At 39.7% G+C, this 24119-nt stretch overlaps 1 protein-coding gene across 3 annotated transcripts in view; it reads left to right on the top strand.

Moving 5' to 3' along the window:
- The window catches only part of HECW2 (HECT, C2 and WW domain containing E3 ubiquitin protein ligase 2), a 143154-nt gene extending 123939 nt beyond the window's left edge, over nt 1-19215 (top strand). For all 3 annotated transcript variants that reach the window (XM_005490915.4, XM_026795747.2, XM_074548205.1), the window contains 9 exons: nt 333-446; nt 3939-4091; nt 6123-6221; nt 7339-7468; nt 8052-8198; nt 8600-8714; nt 9486-9571; nt 10948-11060; nt 16522-19215. In XM_005490915.4, the coding sequence (XP_005490972.2) occupies nt 333-446; nt 3939-4091; nt 6123-6221; nt 7339-7468; nt 8052-8198; nt 8600-8714; nt 9486-9571; nt 10948-11060; nt 16522-16633 (1069 nt within the window). In that variant the 3' untranslated portion in view covers nt 16634-19215. The remainder of the gene's footprint in view (nt 1-332; nt 447-3938; nt 4092-6122; nt 6222-7338; nt 7469-8051; nt 8199-8599; nt 8715-9485; nt 9572-10947; nt 11061-16521) is intronic.
- Nucleotides 19216-24119: the final 4904 nt, after the last annotated feature.

Below are 24119 nucleotides of genomic sequence, written 5' to 3'. Positions count from 1 at the left end.
CTTAGGGGCCCAGCTTTACAAAAGGATTTCAGACTTAGTGAAAATGCCAGCTTTAGGACCTTTCTGCTTAAGATTTTAAGGAAGGAGCAAGGTAGACAAAACAAAACTACTCTTCTATGTGCAATGTACAAGGGACATTTTATTGAAACATAAGGGATTATTATATTATAAGGCATTGGAGGAGAACAGGAGCTTCCTGATCTGAATAAAATTATCCAGCAGAAACGGGTATCTCTGAAATGACCTGGGTTATTATCCTGCTGTGTAAATAGTTGTTTTCAGATGTGGTTCATGTTCACAAATTGCTGTTTCAAAATACTTTTGCCCTTCAGATTAATCATCAGGAGAGATCACTTGTTAGAAGATGCCTTTAACCAGATCATGGGCTACTCAAGAAAAGACCTGCAGAGGAATAAACTCTATGTCACGTTTGTTGGGGAAGAAGGGTGAGTAAAACAGGGAAGTATTTGTGGTCTGAGAACACAGTGTCTTGCAGCTCTTCTCTCACCAGATTGCTATCTAGAGAGAAAAGAGGAACAACTGTGGTCAGGAAATGCCACATACACAAGCCTAGAACATACAGCTGTTCAAGATGGCTTCTTAAGCATTTTGCAATGTAACATATCCTGCCTTTGCAGAAGTAATGTGAATGCTTATGTGAATTTTCCCAATAGTTGGTGTGTGTTTCAGAACGCTGCTGGGAAAGCAAATTAAAAACCAAAGAGCTTTCTTGTGTTATTCATATTTCTTTTCTCTCAGTGCTGTTGTGTCTCCAGGGCTTACCAAAAGACAGCTGCCATTTGTTGGAGGGAGTGTGCTTTCAGTGTAGGCTATGGGCTCAGTTCTTGATTTAGCCCTGTCTGAGACAGTGGGAGGGAGCAGAAAGCCCTCAGTACTACAGAAGGTGCTCACTGCCTCTTCAGGCCAGGGCCTACATCACAAATAAAAGCAACTGGGCTGTTGCCAGTTGTTAAAAAACCCCAAATATTCCCCACGCTTCAAAGTCACATTCAGAGAATGCTCAGTCTGTGTCTAATGAAAGTCTAATGTGTTACAGGTTGTGAGATGTGCTTTGCAAAGCAACGTGTGGTTAGATTTACTTTGCAAGTGAAACTGAAACAATGTACTATTTGCTGCTTTTGTCTCTTGATTTGTGCCCCCTTTGGCAGGCCTTGAAGCCCACTTGTCTGTTGTTGAAATGGTTCATGAATATGTTTATAAATATTCAAACTTTTATTCCATGATATTCAGACAACTGCAGCACAGCACTTGGAATGCTGTAGTGTGGGCTATTGCCATGCAATGTGTGAGTCTTTAAAATGCAAAGTTGTAATAGAAGCATCTCCTACAAGATTAGATAAAATTAATATGTCTTTGAAAACCTCTAAATCCTACTGTTTGTTTAAAATTCACCCTGGAGCACTTGGTGTTAATAAAGATCCAGTGAAGTCTTAAAATAATGTTAACAGCTGAGAGCCAAGTGTGGACTTGTTCATATAAATAATATTACCATGCTGTCTGAGGAAAAAGTCAGAACTGGAATGGCAAGGCTGGTGCACAATGAGATTATGCTGTATTGACAAAGGAGGGTGGGGATGCAGGAGCAAGGCCTGCTTTCTCAGCCCCTACCAGCCTTTACTTTCACAGCTACAGCCTCAAATCAGATTTAAAAATGAAAGGGAAATTCTTTAAATCATACATGAGATAGAGATTGATCCAGATACACCATTTCCTTTCATCAGATGTCAGAATTTTGCATTTCACCATTCAGCAGCATGAGGAGTGACCTGGAAATGGGGGTGACGCCTCCTGTCCCCATTGTATCCAGCTTTACATGAGACTCTAGTCTTAATGGAAAAGAATCAGTTCATTAGGAGCAAAGACAAATTAAAATGACGTCAGTCCTTTATTTGCACATCTGTATTTATAATGAAGAAAGGATGTGTGCAAACAGTATTGTTTCATCAGAGATGGTGCAAGGATATGTATCACATCCAACTCTTCATTTGGCCAGGTGAAGAAAGACAGGTCAGGGTGGAGGAGAGGAGAAATACTGAAAGTTAATTGTTTCCTATTTGCTCCTCCTTTTTTAACAGTGTAAGTAGGAGTTTATTTTTGCATTTCTTTTGCTCTTGGTAAAGAGACATAAGTCATAAAGTAATGGGTAAGGAAATAATTACATAATACAACGTTTTAGTAACTTCTATACTTACCAATTGTGATGCTCATTTAATGGTTTTTATACACTCATTCATTTTGGTAATAAATTACAAAAAATTAGATAGAAAAAATATGGTTCCTTGTTTTTCCTGAGTTCTTTGAACTACTAGGAGAAGCTGCTTTGCATTTAAGTGTGGTAAATCTGAAATATTAATGGTGGTTCCTAGGAGACATGAGTCATGTTGCCAACAACATATTACTCTCCTGAATATCCAAATGCCCCACAGTTGCAGCTGTTGTGTGGTTGCATACCTCTCGTATGAAGTTTTCTCACCCTTGTGCCAAGCCTTTAATTGTAGGATAAATCTGACTGGCAGTGCAGGACTCTCATGATTGATTTATTTAACATGACTCACAGTAACTGCATACAGAGGGAGCTGTATGAAGTGCCTGATAGTCAAGCACACAGTTTCCTTTCTATCTCAGGATTTCTTAGTGTGTCTGATTATCCCAGAAGTTTGCAGGAATCCTGCAGACGACCCTTTGCTTGATCTTGGTATTTGTGCCAAGATTAATATCCAGCAGTTGTCCATGGTGTCAAACCATTTTTGATTTTTTCCTCTCTAATTTGTTGATGGAATCTACCCCTTCTTGCCAGGGTAAGGATCTGTTTCAGTACTTCACTGCTGAAGCTTAACAGAAGTGAAATCATTCCAAGTGACTGAAGGGAAAATGTTTTTATTCAGCTGAGGGAAGAGGGTTTGTCCTCAGCTTGATAACAGCACCTAGCCTTTACTTTCCTGACAACTTCATCCTCAAAAACAACTCTCATTTGTGGTTGTCTTCAGTAAAAGTCTGTGAGCCAAAACATTTGTAGTAGGAGTTTTTTGTGAAAGCTGACCTTCTCTGTGGTACCTGTGTCTGTGCATCGTAGTAGTACTTGAGTCAAATATTAAATCTTTTATCTATAAAAAATGTATCTTTCTTTTTGTTAGGATTATAATATTCTCTGCTCCCCACTGGAAAACTAGTTTTCTGTTTTCAAATTCTAATAGAGCATTAATATTATACCTAACTCATTTCACTGGTGACCTGCAGAGTAATGTCACAATTCAGTCTCAGTGCATTGTCAGCAATGAGTTTGTTTATCATTCAGGAAGAAGGGGTTATTTAGATTCATTAGTACTGGAATCTTGAAATGGGGAAAAAAAGTAGAAAACAACAAATAAAAAAACCCAACAAAGGAAGTGCACTCTCCAAAAGACATTTAAATGCACTCAAGTTTGGAAGACAGACAAGAAAATTTAGACCAAGAAACATAAATCACTGAAGTAATCTCAGATTATATTGCTAGGGACAACACAAATATTATCCCTCCAATTGTCCTATGGTTGCAGTCTGCAAAGACAAAATATGACCATTGTTTATTTTCATTGTTAATTTGTCAGATGCAGATAAGTCTGATTTTGGCTCTTTTCATGATTTTCCTCCTCCCCACCCCCAATTATTTGGTTATATTCCTGTGGCAGAGGCCACTGCAGCTGGAGCCAAAGATTTTTTTCTGAGTGCAGCCCACATGGAGAACTTCATTCCAGTCCTCCAAGCCATTCCATTTTAGAATAGTCCCTTGAGAGTTCCACATACTTTGGCATTAGGCAATATGCACGGATATGGGTTTTGGTTAAAATCTTACGAAATTTTATTCAAAATATAATGTAAGGAATGTAGATTAAAAAAAAGGGTCTTACTTGATAGTAATGTCAGGTTTCTCTTTAAAGGTTGGACTACAGTGGACCATCAAGAGAGTTTTTTTTCCTGGTGTCCAGGGAGCTCTTCAATCCATATTATGGTTTGTTTGAATATTCAGCCAACGATACCTACACAGTACAAATAAGTCCCATGTCTGCATTTGTAGACAATCACCATGAGTGGTAAGAATTCTTTTCTTTTGTTTTTCACATACATTTTCTATTATTCCCACTTGTAGAACAACTGCTCAAATCTGCTCAGACATGTAACACAGAATCTGATCTTTGTAACCTGCAGCAAAATAATTGCATTTCTTTAGACTTCCCTGATTTTGGTTTCTCTTGTGGTTTTTAAATGATCTTATTTCTCACAAGGTCAGCAAAATTATGATTTGGAACATGTATCATGGGATTGTCTCACGACACAGCTCCCTGCATTTCTTGTACATTAGTAGTCATTTCATGAAAGCAATATTAACCTCTTGTGTATTAGAAAAAACAAGAAAAAATAGCAACACATTGACTTTCTGTCAGCTAAGGAGATGAAGGGAGGTTTCAGGCATGTATTACTATATGTAATTTGTTTGAATCTTCCTAAAGAGTGCAGAGATTACCTCAGTGGAAAACCCCCAGCATACATATTGGAAGGAAATCTGTGGTGATATCTTAATTGGGGGTAGGGAGGAGGCTGCTGATCACACAGCTTTGAAACAGTCTGTACATTTACCTCTGCTTCTGAAATAGTTATCGAGGATTTTTGCATAATCCTATTTTAACAATTATAAGCCAGTTTAAATCACCCTTAGTTGATTTAAGCCATGGCATCACCATAAATCTGTAAAGCTGTGCTGTGACTATTAACAGAGAATTCTGCTGTGTAAGTAGTTGGATTACATTAATAGTGGAATGACAACTGCTCATCTCTGTAGGACAGATGTGCACTGGGTTCTTATTTTTTGAAGGCCAGTTATGAAGAATGAGTATCAGAGGGGAATCTCATTACTAATTTTACAAATGAAAAGAAAATTTAACTGGGTGGTAGTTCAGTTGGTGGAAGCAACCTGCCTGTTGAACTCCAGTACTTCAAGTCTCTATTGGAAAGTCAGACCAGCCTGGCATAGAGGTGACAGAAAACCCTTATGTGCTGTGCAGCTTCTGCCAACGTTTTTTATTCATCCCTGGCTTTTGCAGTGCTGGGCCAGAGACCTGGGGAATGAAGGAGGCATGACCCCTATCTCTTTCAGAGAGTGCTGGTTTTGTACAGCCCCAGGGGGAATTCAGAAAATGCAGCTGTGACAAGCAGTTTATGCATGGGAAGGGGAAGGCTCTGCATGTCACATCCTCATCTTACAAACATTGTGCAAGCAGGTATCATAAAGCCCTAATTTTTTCCAATAAAAATGTTGTTAAGGATGCATAAACAGAAAGTTCAAGAAACATTTACTTTGAAAACAAACACTAGGCTTTAATCCAGTTCTAGAATTGTGGAAGAGCTTTCACAATGAATCTTGATTCTCATGGGAATATTTGCAAAGACCCTCCTATTTCAAGGTTGCTGCCATTTGTTCTCAATGCTGGCAAACTTCCTCCTTACACACCCAACAAAATAAAGATAATAAGGGAAGAAAGAGGTGAGAGAAGGAGATTTAGATCCTGTTGACATAGGACTGGAGATCACTGCAATACATAAAAAACTTTCTGGCACTGTTTGTGAAAATATACAGAGAACTCCTTAAGCACAGTCAGAAGAGGGAGTAAGGCGCTCCTGTAAGTAGGAAAGACAGGCAGCATGAGCTGTCAGCCAGGGAAAGAGTAGCAAAACCTTTGGCCTCTCTATAACATGAAAACAAGTTAATCCTGTAGGGGTGTGAAATAAAAATAGACAGTGGCTATCATTTTGGGAGATAATGCGTTTATTATGGCTGCTCTGGCAGGGGCTGATTGGGTTAAATATGGATTTGACATTTTTGAGCAGTTGTAACTTAGGTATCTGAGGGATTTTCCACACCCTGCAGCCTTGAATTTTTTATTATTTTTTTCCCTGTGCCTTACTGAGAATGTTAAAGAAACCCAAGAAATAAACAAAAATACCACAATTTAGACATAGCTGTCTGATTTAATAATGCTGTTTGGAAATACATTCTAGTTTTGATGACAGAGCAGTGTACCAACCACAAAGATTCAGTATCACAACTGTAACTCTTTCTCTTCCAGGTTCAGGTTTAGTGGTCGAATTCTTGGTCTTGCTCTGATACATCAGTATTTGCTGGATGCCTTTTTTACAAGACCCTTTTATAAAGCTCTCCTCCGAATGTGAGTAGAATTGTTCTGTCTCCTCTTTTGTTTGGTTCCTTCCCCATCAAAGATGCCATTTTGTGTATGGATTATTTATGATGCTGTATTGACAAAGGAGACAGACTATTATTTATAATTTAGTAAACTGATTTCGATCCACGAGTTTTTTGAAAAATTTCCTTGTTTCTACTACCTCAGAATGTTGTGATCAGTATGAGAACTTTGTGTTTTGTTTTAGCGCTGTTACCAGCTTTCTTCTACAAAATCTTAGACTTGAAGAGGTACAATGCAGTGCTGTGGCCTTATTCCACATATTAATAGAGTTCTTATTCTTTTGTCATGCAGTGACTCACAGGATAGGATATGAATCACTTCATAACTTAGACTGCACCATGCATTTTCAGATTAGACTGATTGTTGGCAATCTCCATTTTGAGGAGCTGTACTTTGATAGACTTCAGACTTAGTTTCCAGAACTACTGCTTCTGTTCTGGCTGGAACAATGAGAGCTGTGCTTGCTCAGCATGTCTGGAACATAAGACCTAATGAGATTAAGGTGCTTTACTTTTTATTTGAAAGCTGGTTTTGAGAAGTCTGGAAGCATATTTTTTCCTAAAAAATATTGCATGTTCTAGTAGTGGGGAGTAATTAATATATTCCTACAGCACCTACATTTTTAAAACACCTAAATGCTAGCAGAAGAATAAGGTATGGGGAAATATGGTAAGTATGTGGTAAGCTGGAAATTTAAGCAGTTCAAAAAATGATGGAGATGAGGCAGTGTAGCTACATAAACAAAAAGGACACTGCTTGCTTTTATTATTTGAATTCTTTGTCTCTTCAGTCTGTGTATTTTCATAATTCCTAAATGTCCTTCTCAGGAAACATGGGGCAGACTCACCATTAAGAAGAAATGTGTCTTCAAATTAAATTCTGGAGTTTTGTATATTTACAGAGTTATTTTGTGTTCTACAGTAACTGCTGTTACCAGGCAAATAAACAGAGATTTGAAGTTGTCCTCTTTATTAATATTTCTCTTGGCTCCCATTCACAGTCTGTTTTGTCTGAGTTTAGTTACTGAGCACAGGCTGCTGCCATCATCTGTATTTGTGTGTTTTCTTCTTTCTTCTGTCAGACTCTGTGACCTGAGTGACCTGGAATATCTGGATGAAGAGTTTCACCAGAGCTTGCAGTGGATGAAAGACAATGACATACACGATATCCTAGATCTCACATTTACTGTAAATGAAGAAGTTTTTGGGCAGGTGTGCAAGTTTCTTCCTTTCCTTGGTGCATTCTCCTGCTAGATAAACATTTATTTGGACAGAAGAACGAGTGTCCCTCCATGCTGCCTTGAACTTGTATTTAAAAAATTCTTGCTGGTGAAACCAATGTTGAAATCTGGGGAGGAATTAATATTTGTAACAGGTCAAACATGTTTTTCTGGTTAAGGAGATTTTCTGGAGAGTATCCGAAATATCAGACTTTCGGATTGCTTTGCTAGAGGTGGTTTACCTGAATTTAATTGCAGCAAAGTTGCCATTCAGAGGTATTACAACACCTTTGTTAAGGTGTTGTTCAGAAAACTTCAATGCTTTAGTCACTGTAAAGATTGTTTCTTCTTCTCAACTTATCCTTAAATCTAATTATGAGGGTTCCTCAGACTAAATGGAATTGAAAATATTTTTTAAAAGATTGTTTGTATATTCTCTTCATATATTCCAGTTTGCTAGTCAGGCTTGGTTAATGCTTTTGAGGAATTACTTCAGCTTAAAAATTTAAATTATTACAATTCCTTTTTTGTTTTTATAATAACTGTGTTTTCACTTGGTCATTTTTTGTCCTAAGATCACAGAACGGGAACTAAAACCAGGAGGTGCCAATATCCCAGTCACTGAAAAGAACAAGAAAGAATACATAGAGAGAATGGTGAAATGGAGAATTGAGAGAGGAGTTGTACAACAAACAGAAAGTCTAGTTCGTGGCTTCTATGAGGTAAAAAGACCCAAAATTAAATTTACTTTCTTTCTCCTTCCAAAATATTTTTCTCCTTGTATACATTTCCAAAATACAGGGTCCCAAATATGATCAGAAGTGCTCTTGTAAATACTGGAAGGGGAAGGGAGCATAAAAAAATCATTTTTTAGTAATTTATATAAAGACTATGGTTCTGTATCTACTTTGCACTGGACAATGCTCTCAATCTCTCTATGATTAGCATTGAATCCTTGCTCTGTTTCTGCATTGGGTCTCTGAGACTTGTTTGTTTAAAAGACAAAACCTGAATTCTGAATTCCTGAAATGATACCTGGTAAATACCTTAGTAGCAGATTTTGTGGGGAGGCATGAATCAGTACATGAAGAAATGCTGCTATGCATTTTATTTCTTTTCGCAGGTTGTTGATGCAAGACTGGTGTCTGTATTTGATGCCAGAGAACTGGAACTTGTTATAGCTGGAACAGCAGAAATTGACTTGAGTGATTGGAGAAATAATACAGAGTACAGAGGAGGTAACCTGAATTTTGACTTGTTCAGTAAGAATGTTGAGGGCTCTGGATCTCCCTAGTTTTCAAGACAGTGAAGAACCATCCCATGAGATACATTTATAGTAACTTTTGAGCTTCTTTGGTTAAGTTGGTGTTGGGAGAAGGTAATTTTTCCATTTTAGTTTGCTTTCTGGCATCTCCTTGCAGCTCTTTCTTGGCCGTTCTTGCTGAGACAGCACGACAGGACACTCTTCTCCACAGAAAGTGCCATGTTCAGCTGCACACTGGGAGGTACCTCCCAGACCTGGGGGAGAAATGGAAATGGTAGCCATTCTTAGTTGGATATTCCTCTTTTTTTTTTTTTACACACTCAAAGTTGACAGGAAATTAGAAGCAATCACAGTGGCTGCAGGCTGGTAGTTGAAATAATTTGAGAACAACAGATGATTTAGGAGCTGTGAGAGAGATGGTTGCAGCATCATTTGTAGCTTTGGATAGATAAATAGCACAGTACTGGAATATTTCAAGAACTGGCATTCCTGTTAGTGACTGATTAATGGAAGAAAGGATTGCACAAGGAATATCAATTCTTTTTGTCATAGTACATTCATTCTCTGCCTTTAGGATTTCCAAGCTTTTTAGGAGTATTTCCCTCTCACCTTCTGCCATTTGATGCAATCGGATAAAGAATATGGCATTATTGTGATTAGGGCCAAACCAGGAAAAGCTTACTAACTATTCCCTCAACCACTTTCATAGCACCTGAAAGTATAAAGGCTCCTGTTTTTTTAACAGGTTATCATGACAATCACATTGTAATTCGGTGGTTCTGGGCTGCTGTGGAAAGGTTCAACAATGAACAACGTCTAAGACTTTTACAGGTAAGAAATCAGCTGATCTGTGTAAAAGTAATTAAAATTTGATGCTAAAATAGACCCATCCTGGTTTAGGATACCCAGAAATGATGGTGATGTTTACTAGGGGGAATACCCTGAGTCAGAGGTTAAATGTAATAATTTCAAGTGACAGAAGCTCACAGCTATTTTTATAGATTTCTAAGTTTGGAATTACATTTAAGATACAATGGCTGATGTCAATAATCCTTTACTATTGTTTGATTAAAAGTACATTAAGACTCCTAAAGACAGAAAAGGAAAACTGTGTAACTGGTTATGTCACTAGGTAGAAATGTTAATAGTATTTACACAGCTTTGGACAGGGAAAGCTTAGATGGAAGTTCAAGGCTTCAAATTAGAAAATCATGATGCAAGCCTTTAAGTCAGTCCAATTTCATTTTCACTAAACCTACAGGTTCCAGTCACCCTGCTGCTGAAGGACAAAATACCTCAAGAAAAGAATATTTATACATGTGTTAAATACTATTGAGTTAAATTTTTTAAAATTAAATTTTTAATTTCAGGCTACATCCATCCTGTCTGTAAAGAAACAGACAAACCTCCACTGCAAAACATACCACCATTCATGTTATTGATCTAATATGAAATCTACTGGTTTTAACAATTCAGTATTTTTATCTGATCACTGATTTATGAAGAATTTTCTTTTTTGAATCTGTTTAAGTATTTTTAGAAAGCCTGTAAAAAGGCAGTGTGGAACATCTCATTTGATGGAGAGACAGAAATGTCTGCTTGTATGTCCCTGTCACATCTGTTAGTCAGAAGTCTTTGTAATATCCAGGTCATTACAAATTAAATAGTCTCTGATCTGTCAAAAGCTACATTGATCTGTTCGTGACAGGTTGTAAATAAAACTGCTCACCAGTCAGTATTTCAGCAAATGTCAGTGGGCATATCTAACCTTTAGAATTTTGTCCTTTTCTTACAGTAGTTAATTGTGGTTTATAAAGCAAAGGAAATCCATATAGCTAAAAAGACATAACACAAAGCCACTGGATATTACTATATTTTGTATTAGTTCCTTTTAATGCAGGAAACAGCAGCAAAAAACTCACTTAGGCTTAAGTCTGAGTAACTGGATACTGATAGTGTATTATTCTACAATATTTATGCAGCAGAAAACCTTTGGAGGAAATTAATCTGCTAAGTTGCCTCTTCTAGAGCCCAGCCAGGAAATGGTGTTTGCCCTTAGCTCCATGTAAAGTAGCATTTATTGCTTGTGCCTCAGGAATTTCCTTGCTTTGCAAATGCTTTTCCAAATGAGTCTGGGCTGTGGTGGGGGTGCTGCTGTGTTCCCCAGCCCCTGTGCAGCCTGTCCTGATGGGTGTTTGTGCTGCCAGTTTGTCACAGGCACGTCCAGCATTCCCTACGAAGGCTTTGCCTCTCTGCGGGGCAGCAACGGGCCCAGGCGCTTCTGCGTGGAGAAGTGGGGGAAGATCACTGCTCTGCCAAGGTACAGCTCTGGGGGCTTCACAGGGCTGCTCTGGGGGAGCAGATCACCTCTTGGATAAGCATTAACAAAATATGCAAATATACCTTTCCTCACACGCAAATTTCCTTCCCTGTTGTTGCAGTGTCTGATGCATCCCTTTTGGTTTGAACTCAGTTTTGTTCTCTTAAGCTGGACAGGGCAGTGCAACTGTGGCTGACATCCATATTGTAGTGTTTTTCTCATGGAAAATTATCTTACAATGATAGCTACTTCTGACTTTCTGTATTACATTTGGTTAAATGTGCAAGTATTTACTTACTGAACATGCAGCTCACAAGTTAGGAGCAAAAATGAATATGAATTAAAATGAAATAGCTCTTGTGACTGTGACTGAAAGCTACTGTCCTATTTTTTGCATCAGACACAGGCTTTATAGTATAGTTTAGTGATAAAATTTTTATGCTTGGTCTGATGTCGAGGGTTAACAAATACTGAGGAAGAAAGCTGTGAGTGCAGAATAGGTGGGAGAGTAATTTCACTTGAGAAGAAGCAAGAGAGACAAAAAAAGGTGAGGATTTCAAAGAGAACAAGTAAGATCAATTGAAATAGGTGAAGAGGGTAAAGGAACAGGATGAGTCCAAGATATGAAAGCAGGACTTGAGATGTACAAGCCCTTGTAATTTATATTGGGTAGGGCAAGTTTAGAGGAGTAGGATGAAAAGATTAAAAAAAAACAACTTTCCAATTTTTGGAGCAGAAAAAAGAGTTATCTTCAAAGGTCCATGGTAACAATGCCAGGACTAGACTAATACTGTGAATGATGAAAAAACCACTTTCAGCTTGGTTTCTTCATTGACAGAAGATTACAGGTTATTGGCTTTACTGTGATGAGACTGATAGCTGGGAGATTTTCTTTCACCCAGTTCTGTGATTCTGCAGCCTCTAGAATGGGTTAGGAGTGGTTAGACACAGATTAGTGTGTGGAGTGTGGGCAGCCTAACTCTGCTTCATCACACCTCAGCATCAGTGTGCTGTGTACAGCCTCTGGAGGCGGCTTTGGGCTGGGCTGATCCATGGAGGCAGCTCAACCTTAATCTTAAACCCACTCCTCATAAACAAGGTGCCTCAGGAATAATTTACATTCAGAGTCTCATCTTAGACACAGGGTGGCTGTCAGAGACACTCAGAGTCCCTCTGACCAACAACCTGCAGGTTTTTCCTCCAGCCCAAGGTCAGAGGCAGAGATGTCTCTTGGGTTGGCTGCTGCCGTCAGAACTGCATGGAGAAGGTCACGGACACAGAAGTGGTGCTGTGTAATCCACAGGCACAGCAGGTGGCCTTTAAACAGAGCCATCTTTCCTGTTTACAGCACAAATGAGAGCCAGGCAACTGAGGATTAAAGGAATCAAATCCTGAAAATTGCTATTTCATATCAAATGTCATCTGGGGACCTAGTAGTATCTTGTAGCCCAATAAGTCTCCTTTATAGTTTGATTATGATTGGCCTATGGACTAGCTTTGGTTCTATTTAAAAAGTAAAAGCTGTGACTTTTTAAAGAATAATTTCTGACTTCAAAATTCAAGTTTTTTTGTTGGTTTTTTGGTGAGTTTTAAGTAAGAAAAGAGATTGCATTATTTTTTCCATATATTCTCTGAAGCTGAAATTCCTGGTGCTTTCAAGCAGAGTTGGAAAAGGTCAGGACCTGCCAGAACAGGATGTTCAGAATTTCCTCTGGAAAGGTTATGCAGAACCCTGGTTGTGATAAATTGCAGAATAAAACTGCTTCCAAAAGTGCAATATGGAGAAACATGTTGAGGATCTTTGCTGTCATAGGCTGTTCAACAAGTGTAGGGGAATTGCCAGCTCCTCACATTTAAGAGATTGTATCATTCATTGAAATTTCACTTACCCCACTTTCCCTTGGTTAGCAAACATTTGAATTTTGTCTCTCTGGATCGTTTGTACCATACAAATGTGAGAATTAAAATAAAAACACCTGTGTGTGACGAACACCTGCAGTCATTATGAGCAAGCAGTTCCTGGTATTCACACATGGTAAACCTTGATCTCATAAAAAATGAAACCTCTTCCATGTTAGCACTGAAATGGGTTAAGCCCCAAGCCAAAAGTGCTGTTTGCATTTTTACATGTGTAGTTCTTGGATGCAGTGCAGCTTCAGCCTGGGTCTCAGCAGCCTCTCAGACCCCCTGTGCAAACACCAGGTACCGCTGGCTTGGAGGTAACACATCAGTAACTACAACCCCGAGTAGCAGCTTTCAAGAGGTTTCCAAACCAGCCCAGCGTGTGTAAACACATTGCTGGATCTGCTGGGAACGCTGCCCTAGGACTCTGTGACTCCTACTGATTCTCTGATAACTAAAGCTTTTATGTTAAGGCACCATCACTCACTCCGAGCAGCGTTGTACTTTGTAAATTGCCCTCTTAGCAGGAGTGCCTGTGAAATTTGATAGCGCTCCGTGCTCAGGTGGCAAAAATGAGGATTTAACAGGTCAGTGGACTTTGTTTCTTCCTCTGTTTCTAAAAACATTACTGCAGTGCTGAAAACACGTAGGAATACCCATCCCCGTCTCTTCTTCCTGGTCTGAGACACAAAGGGCAGCTAGGATAGTCACTTAGGTATGTGACTGTGGCCCGAGCAGCTGTGAATGTAAACACAAAAGTTTTCACTAGATGTTTGCCTAGTTCCCACTGTTCTGACTGCTGTGTAATCAGCTCTGCTGAATCCAAACAGTGAGATTTCTGTGAGGCACGTCAGGTTGCCCAGCTTGCATTGCTGTCTTTGACACTAACTAGGTAGCATGTAAAATGCCCTGGAAAGGTTGATTATTATGGGTCTAGCTTAACTATTGCTACCCCAGTGCCACTTCTACTTCCTTCTTTTACACTGTGTTGCAGATTAGACTTAACTAGGGGAAGGGACCAGTACTCTTTCTGTTCACTCCCATGCTGAGAAATTGGTTCCAGGTTCATTGCTGTACATTATTTATTCATTCATGTGATGATTCACTTGGAAATTATATTTATGTCTGACTACTGCATTTTAATCCTAAATCACTCTCTTTTACTATGGTAATCAAAATGAAGGGGAATTTAATTGGGAATCTGAAAACTTAGACTTGAGGAACCAAGATGGGTTTTTATGTTGTCATAAGATGTGAGCCCAGGAAGAGGAACAGTCAGTGCCCATGTGGTTTGAAATGTTGGAATGGGAAGATGCTACCCAGAAGGAAAAAATCACGTTTGTCTCAAGGACTTAGGAGGTTGTGTGCTGGGGTTGGAAAAGCTTGCATTGCCTCAGAAGACAAAGGTCTTGTTTTTGTCTTTTTTAATTACTTGGTTTTCCACAGTTAGTGATTCCATTTTCAAAATTGCCCTCAAAATAAGATAAAACTCAGTTCTCTTAATAAATGTAAACAACATGCCAGCTTACTATTAAACCAGTTAGTAATGAATCCCTTGCTAATTATATGCTGTGTCTTTTATAATTTGTGGTTTTACAGCCCACACAGCATGATCCATAGTTCTAATGAGTGGCTGTCAGCCCCATGGAGCAGAAGCGTGTGGTTAGGCTCTTAATTGCCTAAGACTCTTCAGCACTCTACATTGAATTCAAGGGATCACTGAGTTCCTGTTGCTACTGATCTTAAATCGGTCTCTTTCTTCATAAGAGGCTATTTTCAATTTTTTAAAGTACTCTGCAGGACATGGAGCAATATAGTTTGTATCACAGATGTTATTTTATAAGATTTTTGGAAAGGCAAAGGAGGAGTATAAAGCTTTCCTCCAGGAGCCTTAGAGAGATGTCTGGGTACAAAAATTTTGCCAGACCCCTGGAATATGGAGTGGGGAAATGCCATCTCTGGTACACAGCATGTACCAGCAGTGTTCTTCTAAGAGTACTGGATTTGGGGAGGGTGCTAAAGGCAATGTTTTTTTAAGTGATTGCATATTTGGTGTTTGGACTGTGTTTATAATAATGGTGTGACCTTGTGTGCTGTGTGTACATATCTTCAGCCTGATATTTTTATGACACTACAAGGCTGTAACTGAGTGGGTGTTTCAGCTTCAATGAGTTCCAGTTTGTGATGGATTCTGAGGTTTTTTAACAAGTGAGATTAACCCACTTACTCCATGTTCCATTCCCATAGCTGGGAGCTGAGAGGCACTTAAAGTGGCAATTAATGAATTTGCTCACGTGGAAGGCAGTACTTTCTGGCTCAGAGGAAGTCTGTACAGGTCTGTGGTAGACACTGGATTTCTGGGACTGGGTAGGTTAAATGAGGAGATGTGTTTGCTGTGAGGAGGGAGCTTGTTCAGTCCTTCCATTAACATCTTACATATTTGTGCGTAATACAGATCATGCTGATGAAGGGCAGGGCGCTGCAGGAGGAGTTTGGTTTTCAGCTGGATTGAACTTAAATAAATAACTCTATGATGTATTTTATTGCAAAAGAATGAAGTATTTGTAAACAGAGACCTGCTAAAATTTGAAAATCAATCTAAAGTGAGGCTGTGTTACAAAGCTTTAGAGCAGAAGAGATACCTCTTCCAGTTTCTCTTTGCATCATTTCACCCTCAAGATCCCATCACATTAATAGTTACATTGTCTATTTCATTAAAGCAGGCTCATCCACCTCAGTGTTTTAGAAAGTACCATCCTTAGCATGCCCTGAGGTCAGGCAGTGATATCTGTGGTTCCATATGAAGAGAAACCTTTGTTACCTTCCTTTTCATTCCGTGGAAGAGGATTTGAGAGACAGTTCCAAGTGTGTCAACAAACTTGAGGTAGATGGACTTCAAAAACTGAGAAATAAATTGCATGATCACACACTTCAGAAAGCAGGGCAACCTCTAGCAACCAGGTTTGTGCATGGCTTTTTTGTAATTCCAAAATCTGCTGGCCTCTAGGGCAGATATGTCCATTGGGAATATCAGCGCAAGCAATCTGCCTCAGTAACACCATCCATATGCCAAGGAACTGTAGAAGGAAGAGCATCTAATTTATCTGTCTTTTACCACTGTAGATCTGGAGATATGTGGAAATATCTTATCATTGCAAATACAGTATTCAAATATCATCCATACAAAAAAGAAAGGCTGCATCTCAGAAGACACATTTAAAGCCAAGATTTCAGACCAGACTGTTTGACTTGTGCCATGCCAAATCATTCTTTTTTTTTTCTCATGCACATTTGATGGATAAAATCTATCCCATGCCTTTTGGACTGTCAGTATGTTTCTAAAGAGCTTCATAAATGCTTCTTACTGGCTTATTTTAATGAGAAGAAAGTAGATTAAACCTCACTACCTGTTCAATTGGAAAACATCATTTGACAGAACAAAGTCTTCCAAAAGAATACTATCTGCCCATCTCTATCCAAGCACATAACAGTCTGTGTGTTCTCTTTTGAACTTTTCAAATAATGCACTTCTTCACCTCCTCTCTCTTTTTTCCCTCAGGGCTCACACTTGTTTCAATCGTCTGGACCTTCCCCCTTACCCATCATTCTCTATGTTATATGAAAAACTGTTGACAGCAGTAGAAGAGACAAGTACTTTTGGACTTGAGTGATACACAAACCACAGTGCCCAGCTCATTGGACTTTTGTGGATCTGTCTTCTCAAGGAATGAATGAACTTTTGTATTGGATTCCCTAGAGGAAAATTGTTTCATGGTGCAATTCAAATAATGAGGTTCCACGAAGGAGCTTGTGAAGCAATTAAAAAGCATTGTGGTAGTGGCAGAATTCTCAACAGTGAAACTAGAGTGTGCCTGGTGTGCAGGGAAAGCCAAGTCTTGCAATCCATGGGGTTTTGGGATGGCTACACTTCTTAAGTTCATGTTCTGAGCAAACCAGAAACGTGATGCCATGTTGTGATCCATTTGGCTACTGCAAAACTGACATGTACCCAAGGACTGGATTTCATCAAAGTTGTTCAATAGAAAATTCAAGTCAAAATGTGAAATCATTCAGTCCCTTACCTACCCAGTAAATTATCAAAAAAAGCATACAACTGAACTTTTATAAATTCTTTTTTTTTTTTTTTAATTCATGAAGGTACATTACTTTATGCCATATGTTATAACAGCATAGTCTTGCTTTACCTAAGACTACGAGTGCCTGCATGGAGAACACCATAGAGCTCCAGTTCCTAAGGCAGAAGCGAGTTGGAAGGAAAATCAGCAACAAAGGATGTAACAACAGCTTGTGCATTGAGGAGGTTTGTGGAAATGCATTTGCCAGTGGTGTGTATGACAAAATATGAGCTGTTACAATGAACTTATTAACTTAATAAGACTGATTTTATGCTTTATACTGCATGGAAACTATTTTAAGAAGAAACTAGCAATTTATCACAGCATATCAGGAAAAAAACCCTAACACAGTGACTTCTGTTTATTTTTATAGGTTCGTTATATTATGTTTCTTAGAGTGTAAACAGGAAACAAGCAAACAAAAGTGTTATTTCTGTTTTGTCACTTTCCATGCTTGAACAGACATTCTGCTAGTGTTTATTCTTTAAGCACTCTCCAGGGAAAAAAAAGCCTTTTATTTTTATAAGAGTAAAAAAAAACTCCCGAAAATATTTTGCACTGAATGTACCAAAGTTGAAGGGATATTATGATCTGACTGATAGCAAATTGCATCACTATCAAATATCTATAAAAATGCTTAGGAACCAGGCTTTCTTCACAGTGCCATGTCTATAGATATCAGGACTGTGCACATAAGTAATAATTTTATAATACTATATGTGATATTGTAATATGCATTTATTTTAAATGCATCTGGGTCATTTTTCATGCATTGGATAACTTAATGCAGTGGAATTTAATACAGATATTTCATATGCTCCCCACAACTTTTTATTTGTACAGCACTGTAAAACACTAGCTCATTTGGAAAACCATGAATAACTTCTTTAAGGTGAGCCACTGGTCATAATGCCACTGGTCATAATGCCACTGTCCTGTATCAGTGAACACCTACAAGATGTAAACTGTTCATAGTGTCCAAGCTTGCATTTTCACTGATAAATAGTTTTCTTATCCAATGTTATTTGCAGCAATTTCTATGGCATATCAAACACTGCATGGACACCGATTTCTTTATGCTTAATTTTGCTGAAATACACGAGGCTTGCTCGCTTCTATTTTTGGTACTTTTCCTCCAGATGGTCTTGTGGAACACTCGTGCAGCTGTGCCCCATTTCTTGCACAGCTGCCGTCACGCGCTGCATCCACCACATTTTCAAATGGCAGGAGTTGCTCTTGGACACTGGATGACGAGAACACGAATCCAGCTCTGTGCTAGCTCTTTGGTAGTGCTGCAGCACGGCGAGCTCTGTTCTGTGGGGAAGGTAGCTTTTGAAGTAACCTTCTCGCTTTGGCGGCTCTTGAAGGGGCGTCTGAGGGAGGTGCCTGCTTGTTCTGGTGGGAGGTTTGTTCCAGCAGAGGCGAGCGTCCCTGGAGATGTCGTCAGCAGAGACTGCCAGCCACCCCCCGAGGCAAAGGCAGCTGCAGCTGTGGTGGTGACTGAGAAAACCCTTCAGACTCACTGAGGAAATGGCACATGTGCTAAGGAAAAGCAAAATCAGGGCAAAAGCGTTCTTTTATTTCAAGGATAATTGAGCTTCTGCATGACATCTGGGACTCTCTTAAGTAACTTAGGTTTTCTTCGGCTACTTCTGGCTGGTATGAAGTAGCAAAGAAAAATCCAAACACATCGCCCTGTTTCTACACGTGTATTTATCAGTCTTTGCTAAGATTGCATGTCACGGGTCCTAATGCACATCTCTCTTCAGAACATGAACGAGCAGTAGGCAAACTGACTTTTCAGCAGGTCACTCCAGCATGGCTCATGTTTCATGGGATCCATTCACTGAGTAGCTAAAAGTCTGGCACTCAGAGCAGAATGCAACTTCTGATTGGTTGAGGGACTACAGAATTTTCATTTTACAATACTGTGTTATCTGTGGTCTTAAAAAAGAGATTTCCCAGGTGGAAACTATCTACAAGTTTTGAACCAGATACTCTTTGGAATGAAAAGTTTAAATATTTGGCACAAAGTAAGTTTATACTAGTTTGCCTTTTAAGTTATGCTTTTGTATAAAATGAAAACAATAAATGCATCTTGTCAATTTTTATTTAAATATATCTACTGCACCCATTTGTTCTGTATTTATGCATGTAAAAATAATTGAAATCAGCCATGATAATCCAATATTCTGTGAAGATGTGAGAGGGTCACGAGTGGGGCAGATGTCAGTTAGAAAACAGATAAATTTTTTAAAAATCCAGAGTCTTCGTAGCACTAAAGCCAAGAGAGACTAAGGAGAAGTTGCTGCTTCCTCCTGTGCTGCCAACATCCCCTGGGGGACTCCAGAAAAGCGCTGTGGGAAGGTTGAGGTGTCAGCTGGGTACAGCTCAGCTCCCTGTGCTGCCTTGAGCACTTGGCTCTTTGTGATGTGTGAGGGATGCTGCTGCTCTAAGGGATTAGCAAGGAGGGAGTAGAGGAGAGGAGGGGAAGCCTGAGCTTAGTCAGATACCCACATCTCCTGGCAACTGCTTGGAATGTTCTCCCTTTGGTTTTGGAAGCCATTCCCATTTAATGTGTCCCAAGGGAAAGCCAGCTTTCATGTCCTGCAGCTGACTGCAGCAGGCAACCACAATGCTATTGCGTATGACACAGTGTAGCAGGGATGAGGGTCCACACAGAGCAAGGCTGGGGAGCCCTTCCAAAGCTCTGTACCTCCTTGGAGCTTTTCCAGATGGTGCTAAGGAGCTTTGCATTTAGGAAGGAAAAAAGTGGATAGAAGAATCCCTTCAGCCAATGACAGCTCATACTAACTTAACCCGCAGCATCTCCATCACACAGAGGCTGGCAGGGGATGTCCCTGCAGGAACTGTTTCCTGCAGCCCATGTTTCCTGCTCTGCTGGGAAGTGGAGCCACACATCACCAGCCAGAAAGCAGCTCCCAGGTCACTGCAGGCTGGGCAGGCTGGCAGTGGAGTGGCCTCTGTGCCCCACCTGCCAGGGCAGGGCCTCTCTGCCCAGGTCACAGTGTGCCAGCCCAGAAGAGGTGGGCTCTGCTCACCTGGCACTGCTGGCAGTCAGGTTACAGCCAGAACGCTCCTAAATACACCACAAAAGCTTGGAATCAATGAAGCTGTGCAGTGGGGCACCTGCTGTAGCAGTCACCACTGAGAGTCTGTGGGCCAGCAGCAGTGAGGGGAGTGGTGCCTTTGCCCACAGCAGCAGGGCACAGCCATCTGCCACCTCTGTCACACTGCCAGCAGCACCTGGCAGGGCAGGACAGGAAAGCCTTTCCATCCAGAACTTCATCCCCACCCACTCCCTGCCTGCTGTTTTTCCTTGGTATTCATCAAACATTTCCCTCCTTTTGCTTTTAAACATCGTTTTCATTCTCCTGTACTGACCTTACCATGAAGAATGCTAGCATGGCTTAGAGAGTAAGTGGGGTGAGCTGTTGTGCGTTCCCAGGCAAGGCTGCTCAGGGGCAGCACCACATGAGCTGCACATGGCAGCCCCGGGGCACGGGGGCGGGGAATAGCTGCAATCTCGGGGAACCGGGAATCTGGGCAGCAGTGCCCTGGCAGGACATCACACACAGCTTCTGCTCGGAGCTGGACTGGCAGAGCAGCCGACTGGTAGTTTGCTCTGTTTGAAATTATAGGAAACAGAAGAGGTTTGTGGTTTCTTATGTATTTTTAATCCTTTAAAAAAAGTTTTTTAAAAAAATTCCTTCTGGAGCATTTGCAATGGTATCATCTGGTTGTTAAATGTAATCTCAGCAGTATAAATTCCAGATGTTTACTGAGTTTCTGCAGTGATAGCTGCAGAGTTTTATGGAGCTGGACTGAGGGAATCCCTGTTCACATCAGGGAAACGTCAGCAGCTGTGTTTGAATGGCCAGTGTAAGTTCATGTCCCATAGCATAAAGCAAGTTACTTCTTTTCAGTGAATGAAACTTATCTGCATTAAATTATACTAATAGTGTTGGTTTTCCTGCCACTATTTTTATGTGGAGGGTTAATATATTCCTGTTAGCACCAATGGAATTGAGAAGAAGGTTGCTCTCCAGTCATAAGACTGCAAATGTAGCTTTCATCTACTGTTGTTTTCCCTTCTCATCCTTTTCTCTCTAGGCAAGCAGTTGAACTCCAAGCAAAATTTCAGAAAAATACTCAAAGCTGGCTTCTTAAACTGTTTGTGTTTTGGCTCAATTATGTGCTATAAAGCAGAAATGCTGACTGGCTCATCAGTTTAAGTAGACATTTTTTTATGATTTTGTTAGTGCAATGACAGTGGCTGCTCTTGGTCTAGTTTAACCTTTTGCCTAAATATTTTGCAATAAAAAATTTTTGGGGGTCGAATTTGAAATTACTTGTTTGCTGGAAAACTAAATATATGTTAGGTAAATAGTAGAGGAAAATAATAACTTTACTAAAGGCAGCATAACCCACATCAGTTAGCAGTATGCAGAATTACAATGCTGACCCTCCAAACACAGAATTTTCACAATGAAAGATGTGATTTGCATTTTGCATGTCTTCCAAATAGACCGTGAACTTCATAGTGCTTCTGTTCAGCTTTAGACTGACTAATTTCGGCATTAGGCTACTACTATTTGGGATATTCATTGCTGTGAAATATTTTTTACTTAAACATTTGTAGTATTTTTACTAAATATTTTCCTTTAGGACTTTACTTCATAGATTTTGCTCAGAGCCCTATTACTCTGTAGGTATTTTAAGGTGAAACCATGATTATTTGATAATTCTGTTTTGTATTACTGAGCTTCTAGCCACTGTTTAGAAAGGTTCCTCCTGATTTTTTGTAAAAGGATGACAGTCAAGGACTCCTGGAATGGTTACAATCCATTGAAGTGTCTGTATGTATTCTAAATGCATTTAAAAATACCTCCTGAGGACTATGTGAAATAGTTGCTACACCTATTGATTAGCCCCTTTCTAAGTCAATATTTCAAAATCTGAACTTGTTTCCTTTCAGATTACATTGCAGAATAATGATACTAAAATTTTAACTAGAGATGTATTCTGACAAATTTCTCAAAACTGTGATGGATGTGAAAGGGAGCTGAGCTACGCTGCTCTCAATCCTTTCACCCATTAAAAAACTTCTGAATAATGAAACTTTATCTTTTGGTTTTCAGTTGTTTCTTGTTTTCAGAACTTCAAGCGGCTTCTCATTCAGCTCGTGTTAGAAAAAGCCTTGCCTACTTGGAGGCTTTTGTTAAGCACTCAGGAGGTATATTGTTCAACTAATTTAACATCCCTTTGTGCTGACATCATTAGCTTTTAAATGTATAGACCTAGAGAACGCCACAGGACTCTGGTCTCCCTTATTCTGGGCTGCCTTCCAAAGCCATCCATCCTGTCCCTTTTGATTGCACATAATCCTGCAATCACCCAGAAACAATTGCTGACCACCTACACTGACTGGAGCTGTAGTATCACAGTAAGACTCTGGTTTGGGTTTGCTTTCAAAAGCAGCTCCCTCAGTCCAGTCAACAGGATGACTGTTACTCTGACATCAAGACTGAGCTGTTCAATAAAAATAGTCATAAAAGTGGTTTTGAAAACAGTTGATTAGACATCCAAGGGTAAAATGTCTTTTGGTTTTGGTTTTGCAGAATTAATGAGGCAGGGGATTTTGCTTGCAATGTTTTATATTGCCAGAATTTGTGGGCCCCATGGGCTGCCCCAGGCTGTTGGCCAGGTGGGTGCAGAGCCTTTGCAATGAGGCAGGTGATGCTGATCCAGAAATCACAGCAGCACGAGATCTGTTCCCGTAGTGAGGACTGTGCCTTCCACAGCTGGAGGCTTTCTCATGCAGCCCTTGAGCTGGATTTTCCCCAAAAGCTCGTTGTTTCTCTGATGCCTGTTACTTGCAATACAATCAGCTCATGACACACTCTACTGACTATTCCACATCTTCCATTTGAAGTGAGGATTACATTTTTCATAGTTAGAAATGCCCATCCAGCAGTATAAGGGTCAATAAAAGAGGATTTTGCTGAGACATCATATTTGATTGCCATGCTGACTGCAGTCAGACGTTGGAGCTCACTAATTTTAAAGCAGATTACTGTATGAATAAGAAAATAAATCTGGGAAGCCTCATAAGTAATTCTAAGCAGGAATGTAATTGTAGGTGCTGTCATGATAAGACAGGGCAGTTCCACGCAGCACACGAGATAGAGCCGTGGAGGAGGCTGGAGTGAGCACAAGGCTGAGAGGAGGCTCAGAAAAAGGACTGCACTTCGAGGGTAGGGAGCAGGACAGTGAGCTGTGATGAGCCCTGGGATATAAAACAGGACACTTCCTGCTTGAAAATTAGGCTATGATAATGCACCTAGGAAAAAATGACTGTAAAATGTATCCTGAAATACATTGGTGTTACTGCAACTGCAGGACATGCTTTAACTGATTATTAGCATTTGAAAATCTAAGTACACAATCAAAAAATTTACTTCTATGTGGTTAGTCTTTTCTGTTTTGTTTTATTGGGACTGGGTTGTTTTTTTTAATTGGGGCTGTTTTCAGGAAAACTAAGGCTTCTAAATAAAATAAGGGTGGTGTCTGGAAGTGGTCTTATGTTTGTACAAGTAATGACTGTTTATTATATCTGCATTTGGCAAAGGATACCATTTCTGATAAAAGATTAAATCATCACAACCAATGGTGACTTTACCTTTTCAATGTGATGGGCCAAATCCCTAATATTTAGATATGTCAAAATGCAGATTTTGGGGTTTTTTTTAAAGATACTTGATATTTGCATTATGGTTGTATAAGGACCACGCATTTTCACAAAGAGAAGGATTGAGGTGGCACTTCCAAAGCTTACTTAGGGTAATTAGAATTTTCTCAATGACCTAGGTAATGTTACCCATGCAGATGCAAGTCTTGATTCCATTCACACTCTAATGGCATTATTTAAAAACAAAATACTGTGTAAGAGGGTGGGAGGGTTTCATGATGGGTTTCTGCACCTAAAAGTTGACATGGT

The sequence above is a fragment of the Zonotrichia albicollis genome, chromosome 10 (assembly GCF_047830755.1).
Source record: "Zonotrichia albicollis isolate bZonAlb1 chromosome 10, bZonAlb1.hap1, whole genome shotgun sequence".
Taxonomy (NCBI): Eukaryota; Metazoa; Chordata; class Aves; order Passeriformes; family Passerellidae; genus Zonotrichia; species Zonotrichia albicollis.
This window is presented reverse-complemented; position numbering and strand designations above follow the sequence as displayed.